The sequence below is a fragment of the Sphaerodactylus townsendi genome, linkage group LG03 (genome assembly GCF_021028975.2).
Source record: "Sphaerodactylus townsendi isolate TG3544 linkage group LG03, MPM_Stown_v2.3, whole genome shotgun sequence".
In the NCBI taxonomy this organism is placed as follows: domain Eukaryota; kingdom Metazoa; phylum Chordata; class Lepidosauria; order Squamata; family Sphaerodactylidae; genus Sphaerodactylus; species Sphaerodactylus townsendi.
The window spans coordinates 55,724,479-55,750,965 of NC_059427.1; the positions used below are offsets into that span (position 1 = coordinate 55,724,479).

General features: G+C 39.5%; 1 protein-coding gene across 5 annotated transcripts in view; it reads right to left on the reverse strand.

The window, feature by feature from the left end:
* The window catches only part of CACNA2D3 (calcium voltage-gated channel auxiliary subunit alpha2delta 3), a 707,732-nt gene that overhangs the window by 177,725 nt on the left and 503,520 nt on the right, over positions 1–26,487 (reverse strand). For all 5 annotated transcript variants that reach the window (XM_048490851.1, XM_048490852.1, XM_048490850.1 and 2 more), the window contains 3 exons: positions 9,722–9,793; positions 7,819–7,899; positions 3,375–3,449 (listed from right to left, as the gene is read on the reverse strand). In XM_048490851.1, the coding sequence (XP_048346808.1) occupies positions 3,375–3,449; positions 7,819–7,899; positions 9,722–9,793 (228 nt within the window). The remainder of the gene's footprint in view (positions 1–3,374; positions 3,450–7,818; positions 7,900–9,721; positions 9,794–26,487) is intronic.

The following is a 26,487-nucleotide window of genomic DNA, read 5'->3' on the forward strand; positions in this document are numbered from 1 at the left end:
AACCTGGATGGTGTCATGAAGAGACTCTCCTGAAGACACCCTGAAAGTTTTGTGGGTTTACCATGAGAAATGTGCACTCCACAGCCCTCCCACAGAAATTTCCTATTGGCTGCAATGGAGCCAGCCAGCCACTACAGAGCACAGAATCTGGGGAAATTTCTTTGGGTGACTGTGAGGGGTGCAGTTTTAGAGCTACTGTCACCAAAATTTCGGGGTATCATAAATGTACTGTCCCTATGATACTCGAAGTTTGGTTCAGGGGGTCCAGCGTTAGGGACCTGCAGAATTGGAGCCCCCATCCCCTGTTAGCTTCCATTGGAAACAATGGGGGATGGGGCACCCCTTTTGAGGGTCAATAACTTTGCCCCCCCTGAACCAAACTGCACCAAACTTGGGGAGAATCATCAGGACAGTCTCCAGATGATATCCTGAAATTTTAGTGCTGCTAGCTTTAAAATTGCACCATCTGCAGGCCAAAACGTGTAAAAACACCAAAAATTCAAAAAAATAATAAAACGGACCCGAATTTTTCGGATTTACCCGAATTTTCGGGTATATCCGAATCGGCTATGATTCGGATTCGGGCATACAAATCATTTTATGCCCCAAAATACCCAAATCCGAATTTTACCGAATTTTTTTAGTATTGACCAACCCTATGTTGCAGACTCTTTCAAAACAATCACTTCTATAACTTACTAACTTTAGATAGCAATAACTCAGACCTTCCGAAGCTCAAGGAGGGGGGTGCACATTATGATGGAAAGGTACTTTAGACTGTAGTGGTGGTGAAGTCCTACTCCACTGGTGGAAATTCCTTGAATCAGTGGAGATTTTGCACATGACCCTGCAGCTTAATGTTTTAAAAATATACTGCAACTAAATATAAAACACTCTCAAAATGCTCCAGAACCTCCAGAAGACATCCATAAAAGGTTCCATCACATGGTGATACTTATAAATGTATTATAGGTTATATTTTTAAGCCAAAAGAATAGTCTTACAGTCAATCTGTCATATTAAAATGTCAAATGGTTAACATCATACTGCACTATATCTAACTAAATCCCCATCCTGAGCTAAGTGTTTGCATTCTCAGACCTCATTTTAATGAATGAGAGAGGTGTTTGCCAATGGGATGAATAAAGGGCTATATTAACTGGAAGGGGTAGTTAGTGTGTACACTGGACATCATACATTACTGAAATGAAAAGGCCTATATATCTTCATTTGTGAGCAAGTTAGGTATTCTCACAATGCATCTATATTAAGCATAAGAGTAATATATGGGTGAACCATACGTTAAATATGAGCAGCCAGTGTGTCACAGCGAAAAAAACCAAATAAACAAAAGAGGCTAATGCAATCTTGGGCTGAATCAACAGAGGCATAACATCCAAATGCTATAGAACTGATGTACACTGCATTAATTAGGCCATAACTGGAGCATGTGCAGTTCTGGAGGCCTCTCTTCATAAAGGATATGGATAGATGGAATGGGCGCAGAGGAAAGTGACGAGGATGATCAGGGGCCTGTAGACCAAGTCCTGTGAGGAAAGGATGAAGAACTTGGGGAATGAGATGCTGTGTGGTTTCCGTGCTGTATGGTGGTGTTCTAGTAGCATTTTCTCCTGAAATTCTGCCTGCATCTGAGGCTGATATCTTCAGAGGATCCTCTGAAGATGCCAGCCACAGATGCAGGCAAAACATCAGGAGAAAATGCTACTAGAACACAGCCATTCAGCCCAGAAACCACACAACACTCCAGTGATTCCGGCTGTGAAAGCCTTCGACAATAACTTGGGGAATGTTTAGTCTGAAGAAATGGAGATTGAGGGGAGGAGACATGATTTCTTTCTTTAAGTATTTGAAGAGCTGTCACTTAGAGGAGGGCAGAGAACTATTCCTATTGGTGACAGAGGATAGGACTGGCAATGTGTTTAAATAGATTTAAATTACAGGTGGAAAGGTAAATGGATGGATATTAGGAAAAATGTTTACTTTAAGCACTGTTCAACAGAGGAATTGGCTACTTAGGGTGGTGGTAAGCTCCCCCTCACTGGCAGTCCTTAAGAAGTGGCTGGGCAAATACTTGTCAGCGATGCTCTAGACTGATCTTGGTCTGAGCAGGGTGTTGGACTCTATGGTCTGTATGGTCCCTTCCAACACTATGATTCTATGATTCTACCTTTCTGTGTCTTTTAAATTCAGGAATTTAACACAGGAATAAGTATCAAGATTGCTCATGGAGTAAAGAAATATTTTTTGTCTATTCTAAATCTATTGACCATCAACTTTATTGGGTACCTTCAAGTGCTAGCATTGTGGCAAAATGAGAAAAAAATTCTGTCTATGCACTCTCTCCACTTCATGTCCAATTATATCAACCTGTTTCATGTCTTTTGATTGTTTCCATTTAAAGTAAAAGCTCCTTAAATATGATCTAGGAAAAACCTATTGTCTTGATGATTCATTTAATTTTCCTTATCAAGTATTAAGTATTAAGTATGTAAGTATTAACCAAGTCCCAATGCCTAATCCAAACATTTAAAAGAATAAACGTTCATTAAAGTTGCAATTACGGTTACATAAACTGTAATGTACTGTACAATAATTCTAATTGGTTTGGCACGCTCATATACTTACAAATACAGCCACCTTCTGCTAAGATTCTACTCAAATCCATTAGTGCCTATCTGGGAAATGGTGCTCAAATTATCTTATCATACCATTTCTATAATCAGATTCAGAAAGTATGAACACTCTTAATAAAATATTTCTTTAAAAATTAGAACACCTTAGACTAGCATGTCAATAAACTTTAATATAGTGGGCACATCATCTTTTTTTTCTAATTTTGATTAATAGAAAGATGGTGAAAAGGGTAATAGAGTAAACTTTGCTATGTCACTATTTTGAAACTGGGAAGAATCCTTGCATCTCCGTTTGGCTAAAAGTGTGTGTGTGGGGGGGGGGGGGGGGGGCTTGTATAAAATTTCTCCACTGATTTTAAATTGGAGTCCACTTACACATGACAAATAGAGGTTATTACTAAAGAACACAGCATTCCATTTCAATATAAGTGTATTTAATTGCAGCAATTTATGGCTTTGCCTTTCTGCACTTATGGGGGTTTGGGTCTCGTCCTGAACAACTTGTATGCATTTATATCACCAAACAACTGCTGTTATCATTTGTCTTGGACCTCAGACTGAAATGTCTGCAGTATTTTTGCTAAAGTCTTTCTCTCTTGTCAGGCAGATTTTTTAAAAATTTTCAAATTCTATATTCTGGTTCTGCATATGAGAATTTTTTTAAAAAGGAAACATCACCACAGCATGCATGGAATCAATCAGCATGCAGCTTTATCTTACCAGAGGCCTGAGTTCTGGATGAGTCAGAATATATCCGTTGTTTGTGATTGCAAATGCATATCCATGAATACCTAACTGTATGGAAATATAGGAGAAAAACACAGTTTAGCATGATCTCACCTAAGCAAGAAACAAATGCTTGAGTACTCACAAAGGGATCAACCGGATACTTTTGTGCTAATTCCATTCATTTCAACAGGGTTGTGAAGGAACTTACCAAAAGACAGTGTGTTCTGTGATTTCCAACTGAAACTGGTACTTGTAAGTCATTTATTTATTGAGTGACTCTCTACTCTACCTTTCAAATATAAATAATACTCAGAGAAGGTTACATTGACAACCACCCACAGAGAGAGCACACAACTCTGATTGGGTGGTATTTTTGAAAGCACTGGCAAAATGACCAGAATGTAAAGATATACAGGCATGTACACATGCACGCACACACACACACACACACACACACACACACACATATAGACTTAATGGCAATAAAGAACTATCTGACATTTTACAAATCCAGTACCTGAGGCCTTGCATAAGTCAAAAATCCTGTGGAAGCCCAAAATCCAGTTTTGCAAGACTCCAAGCTAGCAGTGAAATTAATCCCTGTCCTAAAATAGTCACTTTTTGGTGAACTGTGTCACAGAGGCAGGCCATTAATTTACTTGAAAGTTTGCTTTAGGGGAGAGGGGAGGGGACATAATCTTCCATCTGAAAGCTTGTAAAATGCATGGGAAAACAAAGATTGTATCTTCAGGCTACTGCATCTCCTACATTACATGGATTCTACACACATAAAAGAGAGCAATTTCTAATTCAGAGGCTCGTGCAGTTTCCAGTTTGAAAGCCAAGAGATCTATGGGAAATAATCTGAGAGCAATGCAGTGTTGCATTGCCTACAAGTACACTTTTAATCAAATTTAGCACTGTACTGATTTCAATAACAATCCAGCCCATTTGACAATGCTCCACTTACACAGCTGACTGCACTCATTGATTGCAATAAATGTACCTCCAAATCACTGATCTAGTAGTCATTAAAATATCCCTTTGTGGAAAACCTGCTGCTGATAGCTTTGGCAGATATTCTGCACAACACAGCTTTGCAACAGGGAAAACAGACTAAATACAGAAAACAGTTTACAACTTGCTGGTTTTGCCGGGAACTATCAGACAGCTTTGACATAACTAATTTCTAGCATTCTGTGCATTATGCCATAAGCAGCTGTGAATGTTTGCAAGGATTTCCCTAAACTAAATGTCCCAATGCGATTAAACGAAAGAGCACCCTGGCATGATAAATCCCAATTTATAATGATGATGTCATGGTATATAACACCATGAAAACTCGTATCTGGAATATTAACAATGGCACAAAGTGATTGCTTGCTGTTGTGTTCTTCTAACCCTCCTCCTGTTTCTCAGAAAGTTCATTCCTAATGTTATGGGGAAATTCATTAGATGCATATGGGTGTGGTCATGTCTAAAGGCAAGAAACACCCTTGCCAGTCTAGAGTACTACATTCTATTATTTATCCCTACACCGTATTTTTGACTCATGTTACTAAATTTAATAAATAATAATTTAATAAATAATAGATTAACTTCCAAGATATGTATTTAACATATTTCTGTCCACATAATATATTTAACAAAGAATTCCAGAGAACTTCTAAGAGTAATAATGATTCTAACATCATTTCCAGATTAAAAATAAGAAAAAGAAAAAATAGATTCCAGAAATAAAAATAAAACTTAAAAAACGAATGAAACCAGTATTTACATTTTTCAGTTTTCATCAAAGGTCCTAACAATTCAGTTTTGCAAGTCCTTCTGAAAGTCAGAGGGACAGGTACCTTCTTAACTGCCTCCAGAAGTGTAGGGGAAGCCACAGGGAGAATCCTGAATGGAGCAAAATTCTAACAAATTTATGGGAACGTATGGCTAAAAGCCCTTGCTATTTAAAAAATTGATCTGGGACACTGGTTTATATGGGGAGAAACAAAACGTCAAGCACAAAGGTGCCAGGTCACAATGGGCTTTTTAAAAATGAATTAGATCTAGTCCTTGAATTAGACCTAGAAAACGAACAGCTGAAGAAATGTCATATCACATGTACAAAATGGTTTGTCCAAGTTAATGAATGGGCTGCCACCAAAATGCCATCCTTATCACCAACAATAATCTCAATATTATTTGGATTCAGCTTCACAAACTACACCCTCGGTCACTTCACAAAATACACTCTCGGTCACTTGACCACAGCTTCCATGTACTAGCTCTGTACAGAAACATCATGGTCTAGAAGCTTATTCAAAGAGATGCATAGCTCGGTGTCATCAGTATATTTATAACAACCAACTCCAAATCTTTGTGTACTCTCAGTTAAGGGTCTTACATATATATCAAACCACATGGGTATTAATATAGAAAACTTTGGAGCTCCATGGGACAAATCCCCAGATTCAAAATTCTCCAATAGGATCTTTTGCATTTTGTTCAACTGATAGGGTCTAAACTAGCTGGGGATTAATTTGGAGCAGATGTGAGAGATCTGATCAGTGAAGAATCACACAAAAATGTCATTGTAATCGCCAAATTATTATAAACTTGGCACTCAAACTCTAAAATTGTTAAATGCCAAATTATCGTAAATAATTGTAATTGATCTGATTTAGCTGATGTAATAAAAATGGATAAAGTAGTGTTTCTTCAATGGTAACACAACCATCATATAAGCCTTCTATGAGCTGTATGGTGGGCTAAATTTTTTCATGAAAAATTACCCAATATCTCAAAACCTTGCTTAATTCCCCCAGCTCCATCATGTACCATGGAGTTGGTTTCTTGTTAATATAGAATGAGAAGAGTCCAGTGACTAGCCTCAATGCCCCAAGAATCTAGTATTCCATGTATTCCAATTCTATGGAAGAACTATTTCTAACAAATCCTCTCCTTTATTCATGATCAAATTGAAGTTGATAGAAGTTTTGCTTGATGTCATCATTGTTATGTCTTGATGGGCCTAAAAATCATCATCACACAGTGTTTAATCTCAAAGAACAATCTGAATCTTACTCTGAGGCCCTTTTCACACATGGGCGGAAACGCACCTCCACCGGCATGAAGCATGCCAGTGGAGGCTCGGGGACTGTTTGCATGTGAGCATGCAAGTGGCCTCGACTTTCCCTTCAGCCAGAGAGGCGGCTCCTGGTCACCCCCCTCCACTCACTGTCCCATCCAGTGTCACTCTAGAGGGCTGTAGGGACCCGCCCATGCTGCCCTTTGACCTCCAGGGGTCGGAGGGCAGCGTGGGCGGGGCTCTGCAGCCCTCCAGAGTGATGCTGGATGTGTCAGTGAGTGGAGGGGAGGGGGAAAGCAGCGTCTTCCCGCTGGTGCTGTTCGCACCACGCCGACAGGAAGAAGGTGCTTTGGAAAACCTTTAGCGAGGTTAACAGGGGCGGCTTCACGCCGCTCCTGGGCGGCCAGGATGGCATGTGAACAGCAGCCCAGGGATGGCATTTTTGCCATCCCTGGGCCACTTATTGTGCCCATGCGGAAAGGGCCAGAAACCTGGATAAATTAAACTGTGCCACCAAAATATCAACTGTAATATATGCCATTTGCAGCACAAAGTATACTTTCTATAGTAAATACAACATAATATTGCAATCTTCTAAAAACTGGACGTATTTTGAATCTAAAAGAATCTTTCGTAACAGCAAAATAGAATTGGGGGGACTGTATTGTCTTCTTGTCATGGAAAATGTATTCCACATTTTGAGCATGAGAAAGCTTTGCAATCAGTAGAATGTATTAGTTGCCAAATAATTAATACACTTCTACATCATATTGAAATGGATATACAGTGAGAACTGAAGGTTTGGTTTGCATAAGTGAACTCCCCATTTTCCATGGGTTCTCTCCACTGCAGCCCTTCACAAATCCTGCATGACTCCCAAGAGTTCCCTGACTTACTAAATATGGGATTTTAGGGGGAGATGGGATATTACTACAGTCTGTGATTACAAAATACAATTCAGATATCTTTCTCAAGATTCTGATTCACATTCTGTAGATCACGATCATGCCATTATCTTGTTAAACAATATTTGGTTTGCATGATATTATAATAATTAATATAGTCTTTATGATAATTAATGATTATGATGATATGTAGAAATAGTAGTTTTATATGTCACCCTTCCCCTTGTGGGCTCCAGGTGACTCACAACAATTTATAAGCACAGTAAATCAACTAAAACAGTTAAAAACATAATCTACAGTAAATCAGATGGCAACTAAATCATACTACCTAAAATTGAAAAGGGAAGTAAAGGTGGGTGGCCAAAAGAGGAAGGCCAAAAGAGGAAAGCCAAAAGATATAAATGCATGTTACTTCTCTTTCAATATAGTGAACTAGTAATCAACTGTCATTTACCTTGTATTTTGGAATAGTCTTTAAAAGTTCCTTCACAGGGACATCGGTGCCTACAACTCCCAGAAGAATGCCTTTCGATCTCTATTTTAAAAGATTTTTTTTTAAAAAAATGCAGTTTAGTTTGAAAAACAATCACAGAGCAGTGCATTCAATAAATAATTATTTCCCATATGGATTAAAACTGCATGAAAGAGTCCAGATAACCAGCCAAGTCTTTCTACTGTTTGAAAAGCTAGGTGCCTGCAGCTCATCTGGTTGAATAATTATACAGGTAAAATCAACAGTTCTCTTGTTTTCCTTACACAGGAAACAAACAGTGTGCAAAGTTTCAGTTGATGAAGACATTTACAATTAAACACTTCTCCTTGGGAAACCATACTAGGCAAAATGTCTTAAAAGGGTGACATTTTCCCAAAGTATGCTGATAGCTGATGCCTAAGATAGCCAGGAAGAAATGTAACGGGGATGTATGTGCAAATGAAATGTAAATATTTTGTGAAAGGTAAATAAAAAATATTTAAAAATAGAGGCAGCACATAGTACCACATTATTTCTGCTGGATATATATACACGTTTTAATCATTGGGTGCATGGTGGGTGGGAAGGGGGGAAGAAATACAGGGTATACATGGTGGGTGGGGAGGGGGGAAGATACACACAGGGTATACATAGGCTTCTAAGTGCATGGACACAATGTGTACACCAGGGGTCCCTAACATGTACTTGGGGGCACCATGGTGCTGCCAACTCATTTTCTGGTGCCTAAGAAGGGGGATTCCGCACAGCAGATTTATAATGAGTTGCAATAGTTGCAAATGAATTTGTTTTCCATTTATTAAAGGGGAAAACGGGTTCATTTATAACAATTGCAACTCATTATAAATATGTTGTGCAGAAGCAGGGCTATAGCAGGCCCTCTGACTGGCCACTGAAGATCTGATTGTCTATGCAGATTTGGGCAACTGTTGGTTTGACAGCAGCTGCCACTATAGCTCAAAGATCTTGGTTGTGCGACTGAAGGTAAGCTGTGTGCATTGAATAAAATGTTTTAAAACAGGATGTTCATTTTAAAAAACCATTCTGATCTTCAGTCTGAAATGTGGAAGAATTGCAATTAGAAGGATGCATAACCTAACTTCTTGGCATTATGTGCTTGGTTCTACCTTCTGCAGTAGCCATTTTGTGATTGCACTCACTTACCTGTGGCAGACTTTCAAAGATGCTGATAGGATTAAAAAGGATTGGGACCCCTGGTGTATACAGTTTCCTGTATGGAACTGCTGTGGAAATTTCCCTTGCAATTCTACCATCTTTAAATACTTGTGTTTGGCCAGCATCCGGGTATGTCATTCCAGTTAAAATTTATTCTTGTTATTTTCCATTGATACAGGGGCAGAGCGAGAGGAAACCGTGCCCAGGGTACGTGTGTGCCCTATGCCCCCACTGTGGCATCGCCCGCCTCCGCCCCCGAATGCCCCCGCCCCGGCCCCTCAATAACGTGGCCATGCCTCCACGGCTGCTCTGCCCGGGGCATCGCGCCCCCACCCGCCCCCTGGGCACTATGTCACTGCATTAATATCAACAGCTTCAGGCATATATACCCAAGCTCACCTAAAATGCACGTATTTGAAAAATGTAGAAAACTTGAACATAAAGTACAAAAAGCGAAAAGCTTGAATGTGAAGTATCTCTGTCTTTTTATTCCAGCTGAATGTTTTCAGCTGTTTGCATTTAAATGTGTAGGCTATTTATTTTATCCTGCTAGCAAATGCAAATGTATGTGGGAAATGCAGCAGGGAAACCCTAACAGTCAGGAAAGATATAATTTCATTAAAACACATATGTGCTGCTTCTAAAATCTCCATTTTGTAGCACATGGCTGGCATACAACATGAGTACTTACAGTCTCATTTTGCTTACTAAATACTGGCATGGCAACAGTGGTCATCAAAACCAGTCCCTGATCGTCAGCAAGCTATGTTTAAAAACAAGAATTAATATTAATACTGAGAAACTTGACAGCAAAAGAATTAATATTAATTAATATTAATACAGAGAAACTTGACATTCAAAATTAATACAACATACACATAAAGTCTCTTCTGCTTAATGAACAAGATGCCATTCAGGACCCTATAACAAAATATATTGTATTACCACAAAGTGTACCTCAGATGGTAACTCCTAAATATAGCCTGCGCCTACAGAAAACATTTTAAAAATAATTTAGAGTAACCAAGATATATCCTTGAGAAATTTGTGCAGTGTTGGATATGTGTGGAAAATGCCGTTATTCATCCAAGCTATTAGTTTTCTGGATATTTTTGCTTTTTAATGGTATGACGTTTATACAGTCCATATCTTTTTTATTTCATGCACTGAGGTAATTAATATGTATTGGTTTCAAGGCTAGTCCATACACTACACTAATACAATTTTTAAAGACGTCATTAATGCCAATAACATACAGTTTAAATGAACATTTTCCATAACCTTCAGTGTTTTCTGCAATTTAATTAGAGATAATGGAAGATGATGCAATTGACGTCCGTGAACTCCTAACTCACAGTTTGCACTGCTCAGGCAAACACAAATGTCAGGCAGATTCCTACTGAATGAAAACTCACTCCACTTTATTGTCTGAATCGTCCTTCTAACTCCCACACTACTTTCACACTGCCAAATTCAGTTCCACATCCACATAGCAGTTGGGCAAACTCAAACAATGTTGCCGTTAAACATGTGGCAACACATACAGAGATTGGGACTGGGACACAGAAATACAGAAAAACCTCACTGAAGATTTGTATTGCATCAATACAGAGTCAACTTTAGATACTGTGGAATTATTTCTAAAAGAATATAAGATGACACATTTGTATGATGACCAGTTTATCTCAGAGCAGTGCCAGCTTCATGTTTGCCAGTTAGTGAGAGCTGTGTCCTTAGTAGTTAATATATAACAGAATTTCATGTACATTCTGATATTATTATGTAACATCTACTGATACAAAGAAAAATGTTTTATTATTCAATATACTGTCCATTTTCAAATGCCACATACAGTATATTTATTATTAGTTGATTAAAAGAGTAGTAACAACAGTACATTTGGGAATTTTTATTCTCTTGAGGGTTTCCTCCCCAGACATTTCTTATGCATATATTATTTTAAGGTTATTCAATCCCTTTGACTCTCTTATCTTCTCCCCATCAGGTACACCTGACTAAGTCCAATATTTACAACAGTATCCACATTGGGACTCAGAAGTCTCAGCTGAAGCCCTCTAAGTACAATAGTGTCACCCGAATAAAAAATGCAACAACATTGCATTGAAGCAGGTATGCAAAGTTTGATAGATTTTAGATGTTTGTATGTGCTAATGGGTGATTGTGTGTGACTAATTGATGTCCTGCATACCTCTAGTTTGTATAGGAAAACTTGTCCAACACTTTGTCTACAAACTACTGTTCAATTCACCCTCTGCCAATAAGTGTCCTCAAAATATGTCTCTCATTAAACACAACATAGCCAAAATTCTGTGGAAAATATTGTTAATTAGCACGGTAAAATATTTTGTTGTTCTTATAGATATGCAGAAAAGATAAAAGGATCACAGATTCCCTCCAAGAAGAATCTTTTGAGGAAGAACCGACAGTTTTAGAAAGTGAAGGGAAAGCTGCACTGAAAGCAACAGAGAAAAACAGTTCACCAGGAGTAGATAGCTATTCCAAGTCACAGAAAAAGAGTCCATCAAAATCGTGACAAAAATATGGAAAAGAAATGTGGAAAAGAAAACAATGGCCTACAGACTGAAAATGGTCAATTTACATTCCCATTCCCCAAAAAAGGAGGCCAAAGGTTGCAGCAACTATTTGATCATCACATTAATTTTTCATGCAAGTAAAGTGATGCTCAAAATATTACAACACACTGTTACCAAACATGAAACAAGAAATGATGTTCAAGCTAGATTCAGAAAAGGAAGAGGCACTAGAGATTATATTGTACATTTACATTGATCACCAGAGCATAGGAGAGAATTTCAGCAGAAAATCAGCTTGTGTTTCATAAATTACCTCAAAGTTTTTGACTGTATGGATCATGAAAAGCTATGGATGGGTTTTTTGGGTTCTCCGTAGCATCTGATTGATTTGATGCACAACCTGTACTTTGGACTACTGTTAGGATAGAATATGGAGAAACAGAATGGTTTCCAAATGGCAAAAGTATTAGACAAGGATGCATTTTATTTCCCTATCTCTTCAAACTGTATGCAGAATGTATTATAAGGAAAGCTGGATTAGATTTGGATGAAGGTGGAGTGAAAATTGAAGGGAGGAATATTAACAATTTGAGATATATCAATGATACTACATTACTGGCAGAAAATAATGAAAATTTGAAATGACTACTGATGAAAGTTAAAGGAGAAAGTGCCAAAGCATGATTACAGCTGAACATCAAGATAACAAAGTAATGACTACTGGAGAATTACTCAGCGTTAAGGTGGACAATATTGAAATAATTGAATTATTTCCATTCCTTGGCTCCATCATAGACCAAAAGGGAGTCTGCAACCAAGTCATCAGAAGGAGATTTAGACTGGGAAGGGTAGCCAAGAAAGAGCTAGGAAAGATTTTTAAGGGTAAGGATGTGTCACTGGCAATCAAGACCAAGTTAATTCATGCCATAGTATTCTCTGTTACTATGTATGGTTGTGAAAGCTGGACAATAAAGACAGCAATCAAGAAGAATGTTCCTTTGAAATATGGTGTTGGAAAAGAATGTTACAAGTACATATACCAACAAAAACACAAATAAGTGTGTTCTAGATCAAATCAAGTCTGAACTGTCCTAGAAGTTAAAACAACTAAACTGAGACTGAGACATTATTTGGTCACATAATGAGAAGACTTAGAGTCACTGGAAAAGACAATAATGCTAGAAAAAGCTGAAGACCCAACATGAGGTGGATCGTCATTTAGTCCAAGGCTGTCTTGTCAGGAGCTGCTCAAGATTTCATGGTGCCTGTCACAGGTAATAACTGGTCTTACACGTTCTGTGTCTTCATCTGGTATTTTGTTATGGGCAGAATGAATGCTGTCTATAGGTCAAGGAATGGTTCCTTTGTCATAGACAGACACTATTAGCTGGGGTTTAGACATATAGAAGTACCAAAATGCTGGAGGAATGAAGGATCTATTAAAATGGTCTGCCTTGGACCAGTGTTAGCAAAATAGATTTCTGACAGCTCTAGGGGATTTTCCTGCTGATATGGTTGGTGCTTTTGTTGATGATCTGATTGATATCTGGAATGTTAAATGACCCGGGCAGTTGACACAATCATTCTCAGGTGCCCTTTCTCAGAATCCAAGTGGTTCCTTGGTACACTAAGGGGCTGTAGACAATGAAAAGACAAGGGAGATGACTAGAGTAACAGTTGATGAATAAAAGAAGGCAAAATGGAAGTATTACTGGTGAGTGGTATGTCTGACACTAGTTCTAAGGAGCGACCCACTCTGAATGGGGCTATACTCCTGTTGAAGGAGCAGGTCCTTAGTTTAGGGGTTGGATTCCGGACTTCCATTGCATAAGATGGCAACTATAGCCATGAGTGCCTTTTACCTCCTTTAGCTGGTTAGTCAGCTGTGGCATTCCTTGAGCAGGAAAGATCTAGCCACTGTGGTATATGACCTGACCTGATTAGATCCAGATTATATTCATACAATGAGTTTTGTGTGGAGTAGCCCCGGGAAAATGTTTGGAAACATCAGTTGGTGAAGAATGCTACTGCCAGGATGTTCACTAGGGACTATATTCCTACAGTCTTGGCCTGGCTTTTAATCTGTTTTTTGAGCACAATTCAAGGTACTGGTATTAACCTTTAAAGGCTGGGGATCAACAGACCTGAAGGACTGCCTGCTTCTTTATGAACCTATCTCATCACTATAGTCATCCTTCAAGGCCCTGCTTCTTAGATTAGGACCAATTATGCACAATATGCTTGCTGTGCAATGGGGGTAAATATCTGTCACAGCAAAATTTCTTGTATGAACTTGTTTCCTGGAACCCTGCTTTCACTTTTCATTCTGAGGCAAACAAGACCATTTCTAGCGTGACTTTTAATTTGCTTTACTGCCAGAGCAGGCAGATTTGCCAGTCAGCACAGTGCCAGACAACTATCTCCACCCACAGCCAGCCTTCTCACTCATTCTGTTTTGCACGCCTTCCCCCTAGCTCCCCTCCATGCTGCTGGCTGCTTCTTTCTTCTCTAAGTGTTCATATCAAGAGATTGATATCTTGATATAATAACAGCAGAGAGGGCTCTTACAAGGAACAGTACAAGGAGAGAGGCTTTTTGGTTCCACCCCACTTCTCTTGTACTACTTTTGTCCTCCCCAATGATTGGGAGGGCTTTTAAAACTTTATTTCAGACAAGACTTTGTTTTAAAACAAGCCTCTGTCTTTTGCAGCAATGGCAGGAAGTGAGTGAGAGAAAGAAAGTAGGAGAAGGAAGGAGAGAATATCAGTTCTAATGTTAAGACTTCCAGGTGTGATGAAATCTATGCCTTTAAGGCTGCTGATGGACGGATTTAAAAGAACCAAGAGAACGAGAGGCCTAGCAGAGTTAAGGTGAAAAACTACACTGCAGGCTGTGGGCCAGCCCCTCATGAGTAAACAGAGAAATGGGAGGAAACCCCACTAACTGTTTTTGGTCTAATTCTTCTCTTGTTAAAAGGTGATCTTCTGTTTACAAGAATAGGGGATAGGGCAGGATACAAATCCAATAAATAAATAAACAGGCCACAGGACACTTAGGAGAAAGTGGAACAGATAGAGAAGGGTAGGAACCCTTCATTTTTGTCACCTTCCTACTGAATGTCAAAGCTATATGCACACAGATAGTTAAGGCCTATTCCACATAGCAAATGTATAACTAGTTGCAGCTGGGATAAAGGAATCCATTTTCCTGTTTTCGTGTACACATGTATCAATGCAGGCAGCAATTGAAACCCACAGAAACAATCTGGGTTGCCCATGCACCTTTGCATGGAAACGAATCTTATTTTAAAAAAATATTTCCCACTCATCCATAGCTACGCAAGCTTCCATGCATGAATATCCACAACCATGCTGATGCCTCATGATACGACCATCTGCACCTGCGTAGCTTCGCAGATATAAGCTGCAAAAAAATTTTTTTAAGAAAAGGGAGGCAAATAAAGCGCCTCCTGCTTGGCGGTTAGCTTGCAAGCAGCTGCAACCCAGGATTTTTTTAAAAAGCTAGTTTAGCAATTTTCAAAATACCCAGTTTGGGGAAAATAACATGAGGCAGACTTGTTTTAGAGGCAGGATCTGTGTGAAATTTTCCACCAAAACCATCCTACACCCGTATTTTATTGGCCGGTGCGGAAGGGGCCCAAGAGGATAATACAGATGTGCATTTGAACATACCCTTTATACCCTAATTCTTGAATGGAAAGAAAAACTTATGATCTCTCAAGCCATATCCCCGTTACAAAATGGGGAGGAGGCTTTTCAGTCTTGTAGTAGCACATTTATGCAAGTATTCTAATAAGTTCATCTCACCTGCATTAATGCCTTTTCACTTTTGACTAGACTGGAAGCAACATACTAATCACTCAGGTGAATTGTGCATTAGGATTGGAAGTTAGAGAGTCATTGCTCAATAATTCAGTAGATGTCTAAATTAAAAGTTATTATGCAAGACTTGGTGGTGGAACTGCTACCATCTCATAAGATGAGCAAGATGAATTCGGTTAGAGTAATGAAGCTGTAGTAGCAAGAAGAACTTCACCTAATGCTGTTTACCAAATGACCTCTGGAGTGCTGATAATGAGGTGAGAAGTGAAGGCACTCCAAAGTATTTCAGGGATTTCTCAGACAACACTGATGGTCTTATTTGTTAGGCATAGCTTGAAAATCTTTATAATCTCTCACCTAATTTCTCACTGATGTTCTTGCAAGTATTCAGGGTAACTAAGGAGATACCAGTGGTAGCTGGTGGCTCTAATGGAAAGCCAAATATACCCTCTTATTTATATTTGGAATAGTCCTTTCATTCTCTCAAGGAACACTGAACATTTCACACTGCTCCCAGGGTGCATTCTCCATATATGTCTGTCAGGGAGGAGGACATATAGCGAGTTTTTAACTTTGGATTTGCCCAAAGGTTTGCAAGCACCCTAAGGTACTTTCCCCACTTCTAACAGCAAGCTACCACTGCTGCAATGTAAATTGTGTGAGTAAAGTGCCATCAAGTTGCAGATGATTTGTGGTAACTCCAGTAAACGGCTTTCAAGGCAAGTGAGAAGCAGAGGTGGTTTCCCACTGTTTTCCTCTGTAGGGTCTTCCTTGGAGGTCTTCCTTCCAAGCACCAACCCTGTTTAGCTTCCAAGGTCTGACAAGATTGCCGTCTTCCCTCCTGCAGTGTAAAGTGCTTTTGAAAAAAAAATTATTTCAAAATATATCGTGTGCTGCATGGCTGGGAAACTTTTTCTCAAGAAATAGAACACAACTTGCAATGCAAATATAGTTGGACAGCTATATAGATTATAGTCATACTGTGAAGTATTTTGGTGTTGACTTCATGAGAATGTTTTCTATTTTGAAGTCCAGAGGGACAGAAATACTTCAATGTAACTCTTGATACAATCATCAGGAAATATTGCGTGTGGGCTATCCAACCACATTTTTTACATTAATCTAAACACAGATATTGCTTGCAGGACTTGTCTGGAAATCAAGTTGTATGAACTGGTCATAACTAGAACTTCTAGAAAGTATACAATGTTTTCCCTCAAATGCTTATGTAAAACAACCCCACTTGTATCTGTCATTGTTAATAGCAGCTTTCTCTTATTTTTGTATAATATAATTTATTTTCAAGATCTTCAGCATTCCAACTCCAAATGTAAGGGTGTGTGCTTGTCCTTTGAAATGCAAGAATAATTAAATTAAACTCAATAATACCATCCAGATTCTCCCACCCCCGCTGCTTTGATTTTTAAAGGCAAACACATTGCAGTTTGATTTTAAGTGCTATTACGAAAGGATATTTTTACATTCATGAGACATCTACATTTCCTAATTGTAAATGATACACACATAATTTCAACAGATGGAAACTTTTAAACAGATAATGATTTTTGAAAAAGAAAATCCTCTTTCAGAGGAATAGAATTTCAGGTTTTAATCTATTACTTTCTTTTTTTATGTCACTAGACATAATTAAAATATCTTTCCCCCCTCCTTTCATTACTTGTGGAAAGACAAAAGTAGTATTTTACTTAACAGGATGGTCAGATGCTGTAAGCACATGAGACTCCAGAGCCTTTTGCATGTGTGTGTGTGCATGCGTGTCTCACACATTTCATGCATATGTTATACTGGGATCTGAAAACTATGCAGCTGCTTTTTTTTCCATAGAAAACTGTCCATTTTTGGAAAATGATGATGGCCTTGACCACAGTGAAGTGCCTTCAAGGCTGATTTTAGTTTGATTATCCATGTTTCAGTAACATCCAGGTTAGAATGCCTGATACATGGGATGCTTATGAAGAAAGGTGCAGATTTCAGCTGCCAGGTTTTTAATTAGACCACACAGAACTGATCACAATTGCTTAAGGCTTTCCACTAGCTACCAGTTTGATTTCTGGTGCAATTCAAAGTGCTGATCCTAACTAGGGTTCACTCAAGGAATTTGTTGACCAACTCATATTTTCCTGAGTTTACACTGCTTCCAGTTGGGTCCAAGCCAAGGAACTTTCACATTTGTACAACAATACACTTTCAATCCACTTTGCTGCTGGATTTTATTGTGTGAAATGGAAAAATCCACTTGCTAACCTTTGCCAAAGTGGATCAAAAGTGCATTACCCAACATGTGTGAGGGCATAGAAACATAGAGTTGGAAGACACCCCAAGGGCCATCAAGTCCAACTCCCTGCCATGCAGGAACACACAATCAAATCACTCCTTACAGATGGCTATCAAGCCTCTGTTTAAAAAACTCCAAAGAAGGAGACTCCACCACAGTCAAACAGCCCTTATTGTCAGGAAGTTTTTCCAAATGTTTAGGTGGAATCTCTTTTTCCTCACATTGAACCCATTACTTGTGGTCCTAGTCTCTGGAGCAGCAGAAAACAAGCTTGCTCCCTCACTAACATAACATCCCTTCAAATTTCTAAACATGGCTATATGTCACCTCTTAACCTTCTCCTCACCAAACTAAACATATCCAGCTCCTGCCAAGCCAATCCTATGCTAGTGGGGATTGTTACATTTCTTGAATCCAAGACAGGCCTAGATGTTTTCACTGGAAACATGCTGTGGGGGGGGGGGGAGCTTGGGACCTCAATGAAAAGGTGCAGTTTCTTTTCAAACTTGGTTTGATCTAGATTGAATTTCTCAGTGGGGATTCGGCCCTGGTCTAAAACCCTCAACTGGATAATATGCAAGATTTCATTCATCATTGCCTATTTGTCCTTCCTCAAAAAAGAAACAGCTATGCCTTACTTAAACATACAGTCTAGTAATCACATGAGATAATCTAAAGAGACAAAGAAAGTAAAATGCACTGTAGAACAGCTCCAAGTGTATAAAAACCTGGCAACATTAGCATCACTATCAGGGCCTTCAGAGGTCAGTGTCAAAGCTTCACCCAGATTTTTTACAAGAGTAGCATCTTCCTGCTAGCATGTGCTTGCTAGTGGAAATAGTCAAAGGATTAAAGAGCCCACTTCAGCAGATCATGAAGCTACCTTTATGACAATATTTGCTGTTTTCCAGGAACATAGAAAACATACCTGTGCACTGGCATAATGCCCATTGGGCAAGGTGGGCAGCTGCCCAGGGCATCACCTTGTGGGGGGCATCAAAATGCTGGGTTCGTTTTTGGGTATTTTTAGTGGTTTTCTATTTTTGGCCTGCAGGGGGTGCAGTTTTTAGGCTAGTGGCACCAACATTTCAGCATATCATCAGGAGACTGTCCTTATGCTACCCCCCAAGTTTGGTGAGGTTTGGTTCAGGGAGTCCAAAGTTATGGACTCCCAAAGGGGTGCCCCATCCCCCATTTTTTTCCAATGGGAGCTAATAGGAGATGGGGGCTACAGTTTTGAGGATCCATAACTTTGCCCCCCCCCCCCTGCACCAAACTGCACCAAACTTGGGGGGAATCGTTAGGGCAGTCTCCTGATGAGACCCTGAAATTTTCATGCTGATTTGTCTAAAAACTTCACCCCCTGCAGGCACCAATATCCTGGTGCAAAAAAAATTTGGTCGTGGTGGAGTGGCTGCCCTTGTGGGGGGCATCCAACTCAGGTTTTGCCCAGGGCTACAGTTTGCCCAGGGCTGCCTCGTTACGCCCCTGTACCTGTGTCACATGGTTGTGATACTACAAAGATGCATTTCTTCTACCATTTTATGACTTGTTCGCTGCAAGGAATATGCAGTGTGGGATGAAGCCCTGATCAATTTTGGAAGAGAGAAGTTACATTTAAAATATATGCAAATGATCCAAATGGCCCTCCTTTATGTCACAGTGTAATCTTTTATAAATTAAAAATGTCAGCATAGGTCTCAAGATGGAACCAATGCAGCAGTTACGAGATTAAAGTTCTGTGTAGGTGCTCACTACACTTTTGGAAGGGGGTACTGTGATCATGAAAGTTGGCTCTACCCCTTTAATACTCTCAACATCCCATGTGCTGATTATATAAAGTCTACATAAGGGCAGGTACGCATATATGAGTCATGTGATTGATGTGATTACAAAAAGTTGTGAGTGAATGGTAGCTTGTCTGTATCTCCTTCATTTATGGTGTTCATAATTTAGAAAAGTAACAGTTCCACCTCTTGTTTTAATTGTGCTTTTGTCCTCGGATGATGCAAGAATATTTTTGTCCTCAGATGATGCAAGAATATTTTCAATCAGTGCTACAAGAAGGCCACAAAGAGTTTAGTAGAAAATACTAAGTGATGCAAACAGCCATAAAAACTTTGGGTAGTAAAAATAAATGAAACATTAACATTTACTACCTAATTATGGTGTACAGATTGCCTGACTGGAGACTGCATGGTGGACTCTACCTATACAGAGTTTATTAAAGAGATGTCAGGTCCAAGGCCCAGCTGACATAGATGCCTCTCTCAATGTATCTAGTGAATGTCTGCACCAGGCATCAGTTACAGATCTTATGTGACTCTTCATCAACAACAAAGAAAAAAAATGAGCCACGTAAGCCTGCTTTAGGGGGAAAACCCCTAACTACTTCTGTACTGTTGTACCTTTTTTTCGTACTTCATTTGGTTCAATTTGACTTTTTGCGTAACTTTAATAAAAATGCTAAAATTTCTGCTGATGCATTTCCATGACAATATCAGAGTTGCAGATTTTCCACTCGCCTTGTAATTGAATACCTTGAAGAATGAAATAGTAAATGAAGCAAAGAATGATAAATGATGTGCCCAGATTTCTGAAACGGAATAATGCCAAGATAAAAGGACAACAAGCCTCGCTCAAACATTTTGAGTCAAAGAGAAAGAAAAATAAAGCTGCTGGGAACAGCTATTGCCAAGGGCATGTTCTAAAAATATCAGAAAAAGAAAAGGAATGTTTTCAAAGAAACAAAATTATTTTATCAAAGCAGGCTCTCTTTCAGTAATATGGCGAATGTATAGTCCCTCCTGCTTCATACAGGTTCAACAGAAAATACCTCGCAACAGGAATAGGATAACACATCTTGAAGCCTGCTGTTTCAACAAAGCAAGTAAAGCAATACTCCAGTCGGCTATTGCAAGTGAATTGCTTATGCTTCGAGGGATCGAATGGGAAAAAATAAAGAGATCTTAATGCTTCATATACAAAGCACAGAATACAGTCACAGTTAATGTGAAACTATTAATACATGTCTTAATGAAAATTAAAAGCTGGATTAGACTCAAAATTCATTCATACCAAAGTCTGTTAAGTTCAATTCATACTTCAGTGCTCTAGCACCCATACTCTGTTAATATATTTTACCAATGACACAAGAAAAAAAAGAGCTTTCTGAAAAATAGCTTCTCAAATCATGCCAATCACAACAACTATGCCAATAACAGTCACACCACACACTCCCTGTGTTTACTAAGCACTTAGGCAATTTGTATTATTTTATACACTTTCAAGCAGTACAATTAATCATATGGAGCTGTAGATTTATAATCATCTGAAGCTGTGTAGTCTGAATTTTCAGTTAACTGCTTATAGAGTGTGACCAAATTATCATGCAGAAATTCACCAAGTCATAGAGGGCTACACGTGGAAGTTCTCCCCCAAACTGCTATGTTCATCAAAAAGTTGTGAGTGAATGGTAGCTTGTCTGTATCTTCTTCATTTACAGTGTTCATAATTTAGAAAAGTAACAGTTCCACCTCTTATTTTAATTGTGCAGTTTTGTCTTTTATCCTCAGATGATGCAAGAATATTTTCAATCACTGCTACAAGAAGGCCACAAAAAGTTTAACAGTAAATACTAAGTGATGCTATAAAAACTGTGGGTAGTAAAAATAAATGAAACATTGACATTTACTGGGTAATTATGGAAATGAGAATGAGCATGGATTATTTATCAAAGATATTTGGTTAATCATCAGATAGACTGATGAATGACAGAAACTATTAAATCACAAGACTTCTTAGAGACATTTATTCTTGGACATGACTAATGTTTTCCTTAATCAGTAAAGTATGGAAAGAAGAATTAAATGTCATAATTTATTTAAGGAACATGATTGGTCCTGAGATTCAATAGCAAATATCAGAATTTTCTACTATTTCCCATTGGACTCCTAACAGAATTACTGTAAATGTCAATTTTTATGAAATTTGTAGTTGAAGAATTAACTGTGCACATTGCTTCTTAATAAAGATGATCTGAACCCATGCTGGAAAAGTAGCTTACTTTTAAAAATATATAGTTTTTATGTAATTGCAAGACAGATGTGGAACTAAAAGATATATAGCCCAATCCAGATGGCAAGGCAGCCAGAAACAGTGATGCTGCTGCACCAGCTCACCGCCTCCAGAGGGCTTTCAGGCAGTGTGGGTAGGTAAGAAAAACTCAAAATCCCCTGGCAGCCTGAAAGCCCTCCATAGGGCTAAATGGACTTATGCCACCTGAAGTCCAATTCCCTTGCTGCCAGCATTGCTGGGGCCAAAGCCCAGTGGGAACCAGCTAATGTCAGCTCTGCCTCTGGGAACACCCCTGGAATGTCCTCAACTGTGCTGGCCTTCATTTTAGGCCAGCACAACTCTGGAATTGGCAGTTGAAAGTAGGTCAGGTGCTGTGGAGCTCTGGGGTGCCTGCCTGCCTTCCTAATTGCCAGCCAGGAAGACAAATGTGTCGACATGGCCCATGTCGACTCCAGTGGCAGTTCTGCTGCCCCATCTGGATTGGGCTGCCCATGTATCTACAAAAAAATAATGTCACTAAAATTGTTATTTACAAACAATTGTTATTTACAAACAAGATATCTATGCCACACCCAATCCTGACAGACTTCCAGCAGATAGAAAATTGCAATAGTTAAACTTGAATGGCAGCATTATTATTCTAAATCATCAGAAGATTGAAATAGTTGTTTATAGACTGACTACTTAAAATGTGCATATTGAAAAGATTTGCCAGGAAACACTCCAATTTCAGCATAAACAGTGCATAAGGTCACACACTATGTGGTAGGATGCATACCAGGTGTCCCCCCAAAAATTGAGCCTGTAACTGCAACAGGAGGCAGAGGCAACAAAAATGGCCACCCAAGTTAAAGGGATGAGAGGAATAATTTTGAACAGTATACTGGATAAGAGGAATGAGAGAACAAAACCAGTACTGTGATGGCAGTTGCTACAAAACATTTGCCACAGCCATTTGGATCTCCAGTCATCATTCAGAAGCACTGCTGTGCAGGGGCCCCGCCTGGCTCCACCCACTTAAAAAAACCAGAATGGGACCTCAAGGTACACTGTAATTGACTCAAGATATCTTGAAGACAAGCATTGGTCATCTGCAAACCAACATCAAATACCTGTTTCACAACATACCTCAACGTGCGGGTAAAATATCTGGAAATTTTCTATGTCACACAAGACTGGATACAATTGATTAGCACTCAACAGCACTCAGTGTCCAGTCACCAGTTTCATACCATGACTAATGTTAGCTTATTGCCTGATATAGATTTTAAGATTTTTTAGCTGTCCATGACCTTATGAGCCAAATACTCCATGAGGGTCACACATATACACCAGACATTCAGCTGAGACAGTACTCCTCAGGACAGTCAGCAACTTATAAATGACCCATAATAGTTTGTCACACACTGGACTGACCCAGGAAGTGGTTTATGTAATCAAGTCTTTTAATGAACAAAGTGCATACTCACAAAGGATTAGAGGGAGATGCTATCAATGCCCTGAGAAGTGAAAGCACCAAAAATGCCATTACAGTGTCTAGCACAGGGGTAGGGAACCTGCGGCTCTCCAGATGTTCAGGAACTACAATTCCCATCAGCCTCTGTCAGCCTCATGACAGCCCCTGGTAGGGGCTGATGGGAATTGTAGTTCCTGAACATCTGGAGAGCCGCAGGTTCCCTACCCCTGGTCTAGCATCTGCTAACCATGAAGGCTGGAACTAAGCCTGAGAATACCAATATTACATTTTAAATCAAAAGTATGCTGTGAGAAAAATATGGATGATTTGCAACAATAGGTAGCAGACAATTAAGGCACTCTCCTACAGACTGAAATAGGATTGAGAAAAGAAACTTGACCAGTGAGGAACAAACTATCATTACAATGATAACCAGCTTTTGGGGATTCACCTTACAACAATGTGGAAACCCTTAGACTTTTTTAAAAAGATCACATGAGAACCTGGGCTTCTGAATGCTGTCCCAAGTTGATGCACATACTGCACCAACATTTCCCTAACAATATAATTTCTCAATAAATTTTCCCTTTATCATCTTCACTAAGGCCCATTCTGCACAGACCAACTAGAATTGGTTGAGGCCTTTTTCAAAAGCATTTGGAGGGAGATGTTCCCACAGAACTTTCCTCCAAAATGCTGCTAACCTGTTTTACCTGCCAAAGCCCAGGTTTAATGAAAATTGCTATTTTTGTGACTTTTTCTCTGAAACCTGGGTTACAAATGCTTCCTGCTTGCCTGTGCAAACTACAGCAAGCAGGAGTGTTCACTCCCCACCCCTCCTTCCCTCCACCATTATGGTGGATTCCCCAGGCAGCCACCAGTAGAGAAGATACTCTAATAAGCAGCTGCCATGCTATGCAGGTGTGTGAGAGGGATTCTCGGGGTGGGGGGTGGATTCCTGGGTGAAGGGATTCTCAGGGAGTGAATTCTCAGGTGGGGGAAATCTCAATTGCATGATTTGCACAGAAACACACCCTTCTGCATCTGGGATCCCAGTGATCCCAGCTGGCTCCTGCAGTTGCCATGCAAACGGCGGCAGAGGCAGCAGAAACAGGTTCCATGAACTCATTGCTGCCCATGCAGAATCAGCCTATGTTTCTCATTTGTCCTGCAGTATAGGAGAAAAAAAAGATACTGGACCTCAATGCTACCTTGGAGTGAGTGTCATAACTACATGCTCTAGAAAATGGAGTATCCCTGTGCTTAAAGTATTGTTTGAAGTTTTCTAGTGCTGAAGCTTGGAACTGAAAAGAATATCTAGCCCTTCAAGGTCAAGTAAACCTGCAATTCTGTCCTCAATTTACTAATTTTGCAACTGTGTGTTAAGAATTTAGGAAAGCTCTGAGGAATATGACAGAAAGCAACATACCGGAAGTATGCCACAACTTAATATTGATCGTACTAGAATATTTCTTCATAATCTACCAGATCCCACTACTTGATCTGTTACTACTTGAAAATGATCATTAAGGTACACCATTGACTTTTAATATGATAGATTATTCCAAACCCAGAGGATATGACGTAAACCAGTGCTTACCTTTAGCTTAACTCAACTAAATCATAGCATAGCAAATCATAGGCACTTTATGCAACACAGTTAGATTAATGTAGGCTTGGTTTCCACTAGGGCCAAGTCCTCAACATTCGGTTTAATCATAAATGCATTATCAAATAATGTATGAGAGTATTAAAATGAAAATATTTCAGTAAAGGTACATTTTTTCCGGTCCAGTAACGTCGAGAAACATTTTAAAAAATAATTCATTTGAAATTTGTTTCCTATTTTAGAAAATAGAGACCAACAGTCCACGACTTACATGCCTTGTGTGTAACACTGATTAAATGCAAACTAAGTCTACAACAGACACTACTGATAGTCACAATAAAATCATAGGGAGGAATACTCTTTGTATGATGGGCATGTATGATGGGCATTTTATGAAGTAGACATGTAGAAACAGCCGTAGTCCACAAGAAAGGAGCTTTCACATACACGCCTATCCTGCCTTAAATAAATAAATAAAAGAATCACAATCAAAAGAATTTTCTATGTGAAATATATTTCCATGTTATTTATATTTACTGAAAAAAAAGAGTTCTTGCCTTGAATATTATTCACATTCATTCAGATCACAAACTTAGGGACTGTTAGGCACAACTTTGTATAGATCCATTTTATTCTCTATAGTAAATGTTCTGTGTTCATAAGTACAATTATTACATTTTGGCTGCAATCCTAATGATGCTTTCCTGAGAGTAATCTCAATTGAACAGCATGGGACTTACTTCTGAGTAGACTTGTTTAGGATTACTCCCTTTATCCCACATTGCCTTTAAGGAGCTAATGGTAATATGCAAAGTACTCTGTAATCCATCTCATTGTCATAATAAGGATGACTGAGAATGGTTGGCCCCAATTCACCTGTTAAGCTTCATGGCTAGTCTAAGGTTGACGTTATAACTTCTCAGCTTGGCACACTAGCCTTTACACAATACTGATTCTCTTCCTCGTTCTTGTAGGAAAAGATCTGAAGGCATGCATCTTCATTCTTCTGAATTACAAACTATGGGATGGATCCAGCACAAAAAATCAGCTCACATCAGAGCTCTTATGCAAGCAGAAATGCAAGAAAAAGAGCACAGTAGCTGCTTGCAGTGTCATATTAATAGTGTCCCCATTTGTGTTTCTGCCAGTCCTGGGGTAGCAGGAGATAAACTGATCACATTTATTATTCTCAAAAATGGCTCCTTGGGGTACAACATGGTGACACAGAAGATTGTTGCACAAGATCTTGAGTGTGTATATCATTGTGCCTATGACCAATCCAGGATGACAGGAGAAGATATTAGGCCGTTTCCGCATGGCCTCCCTGTCGCCTCCACGTCGGCGAGAATTCCGCTGGCGTGGAGGCGAAGGCCGTTCGCATGCACGCATGTGGACGGCCTCAGCAGAGGCCGGCAAACGGCAGGCAGCTCCGCATGGAGCCGCCTTTTCAAAATTGTCTTCTTACTCATTTGTCTCTGCCATCGCCAGCTGGTCGCTGAAGCCCCGCTTTCACGCTGCCCTCCGACCTCCAGGGGTCGGAGGACAGCGTGGGCAGGGCTTCCGGCAGCCAGCAGGCTATCAATGCAGGGGACAAGGTGAGTGGGACGGGGCAGGGAGACAGC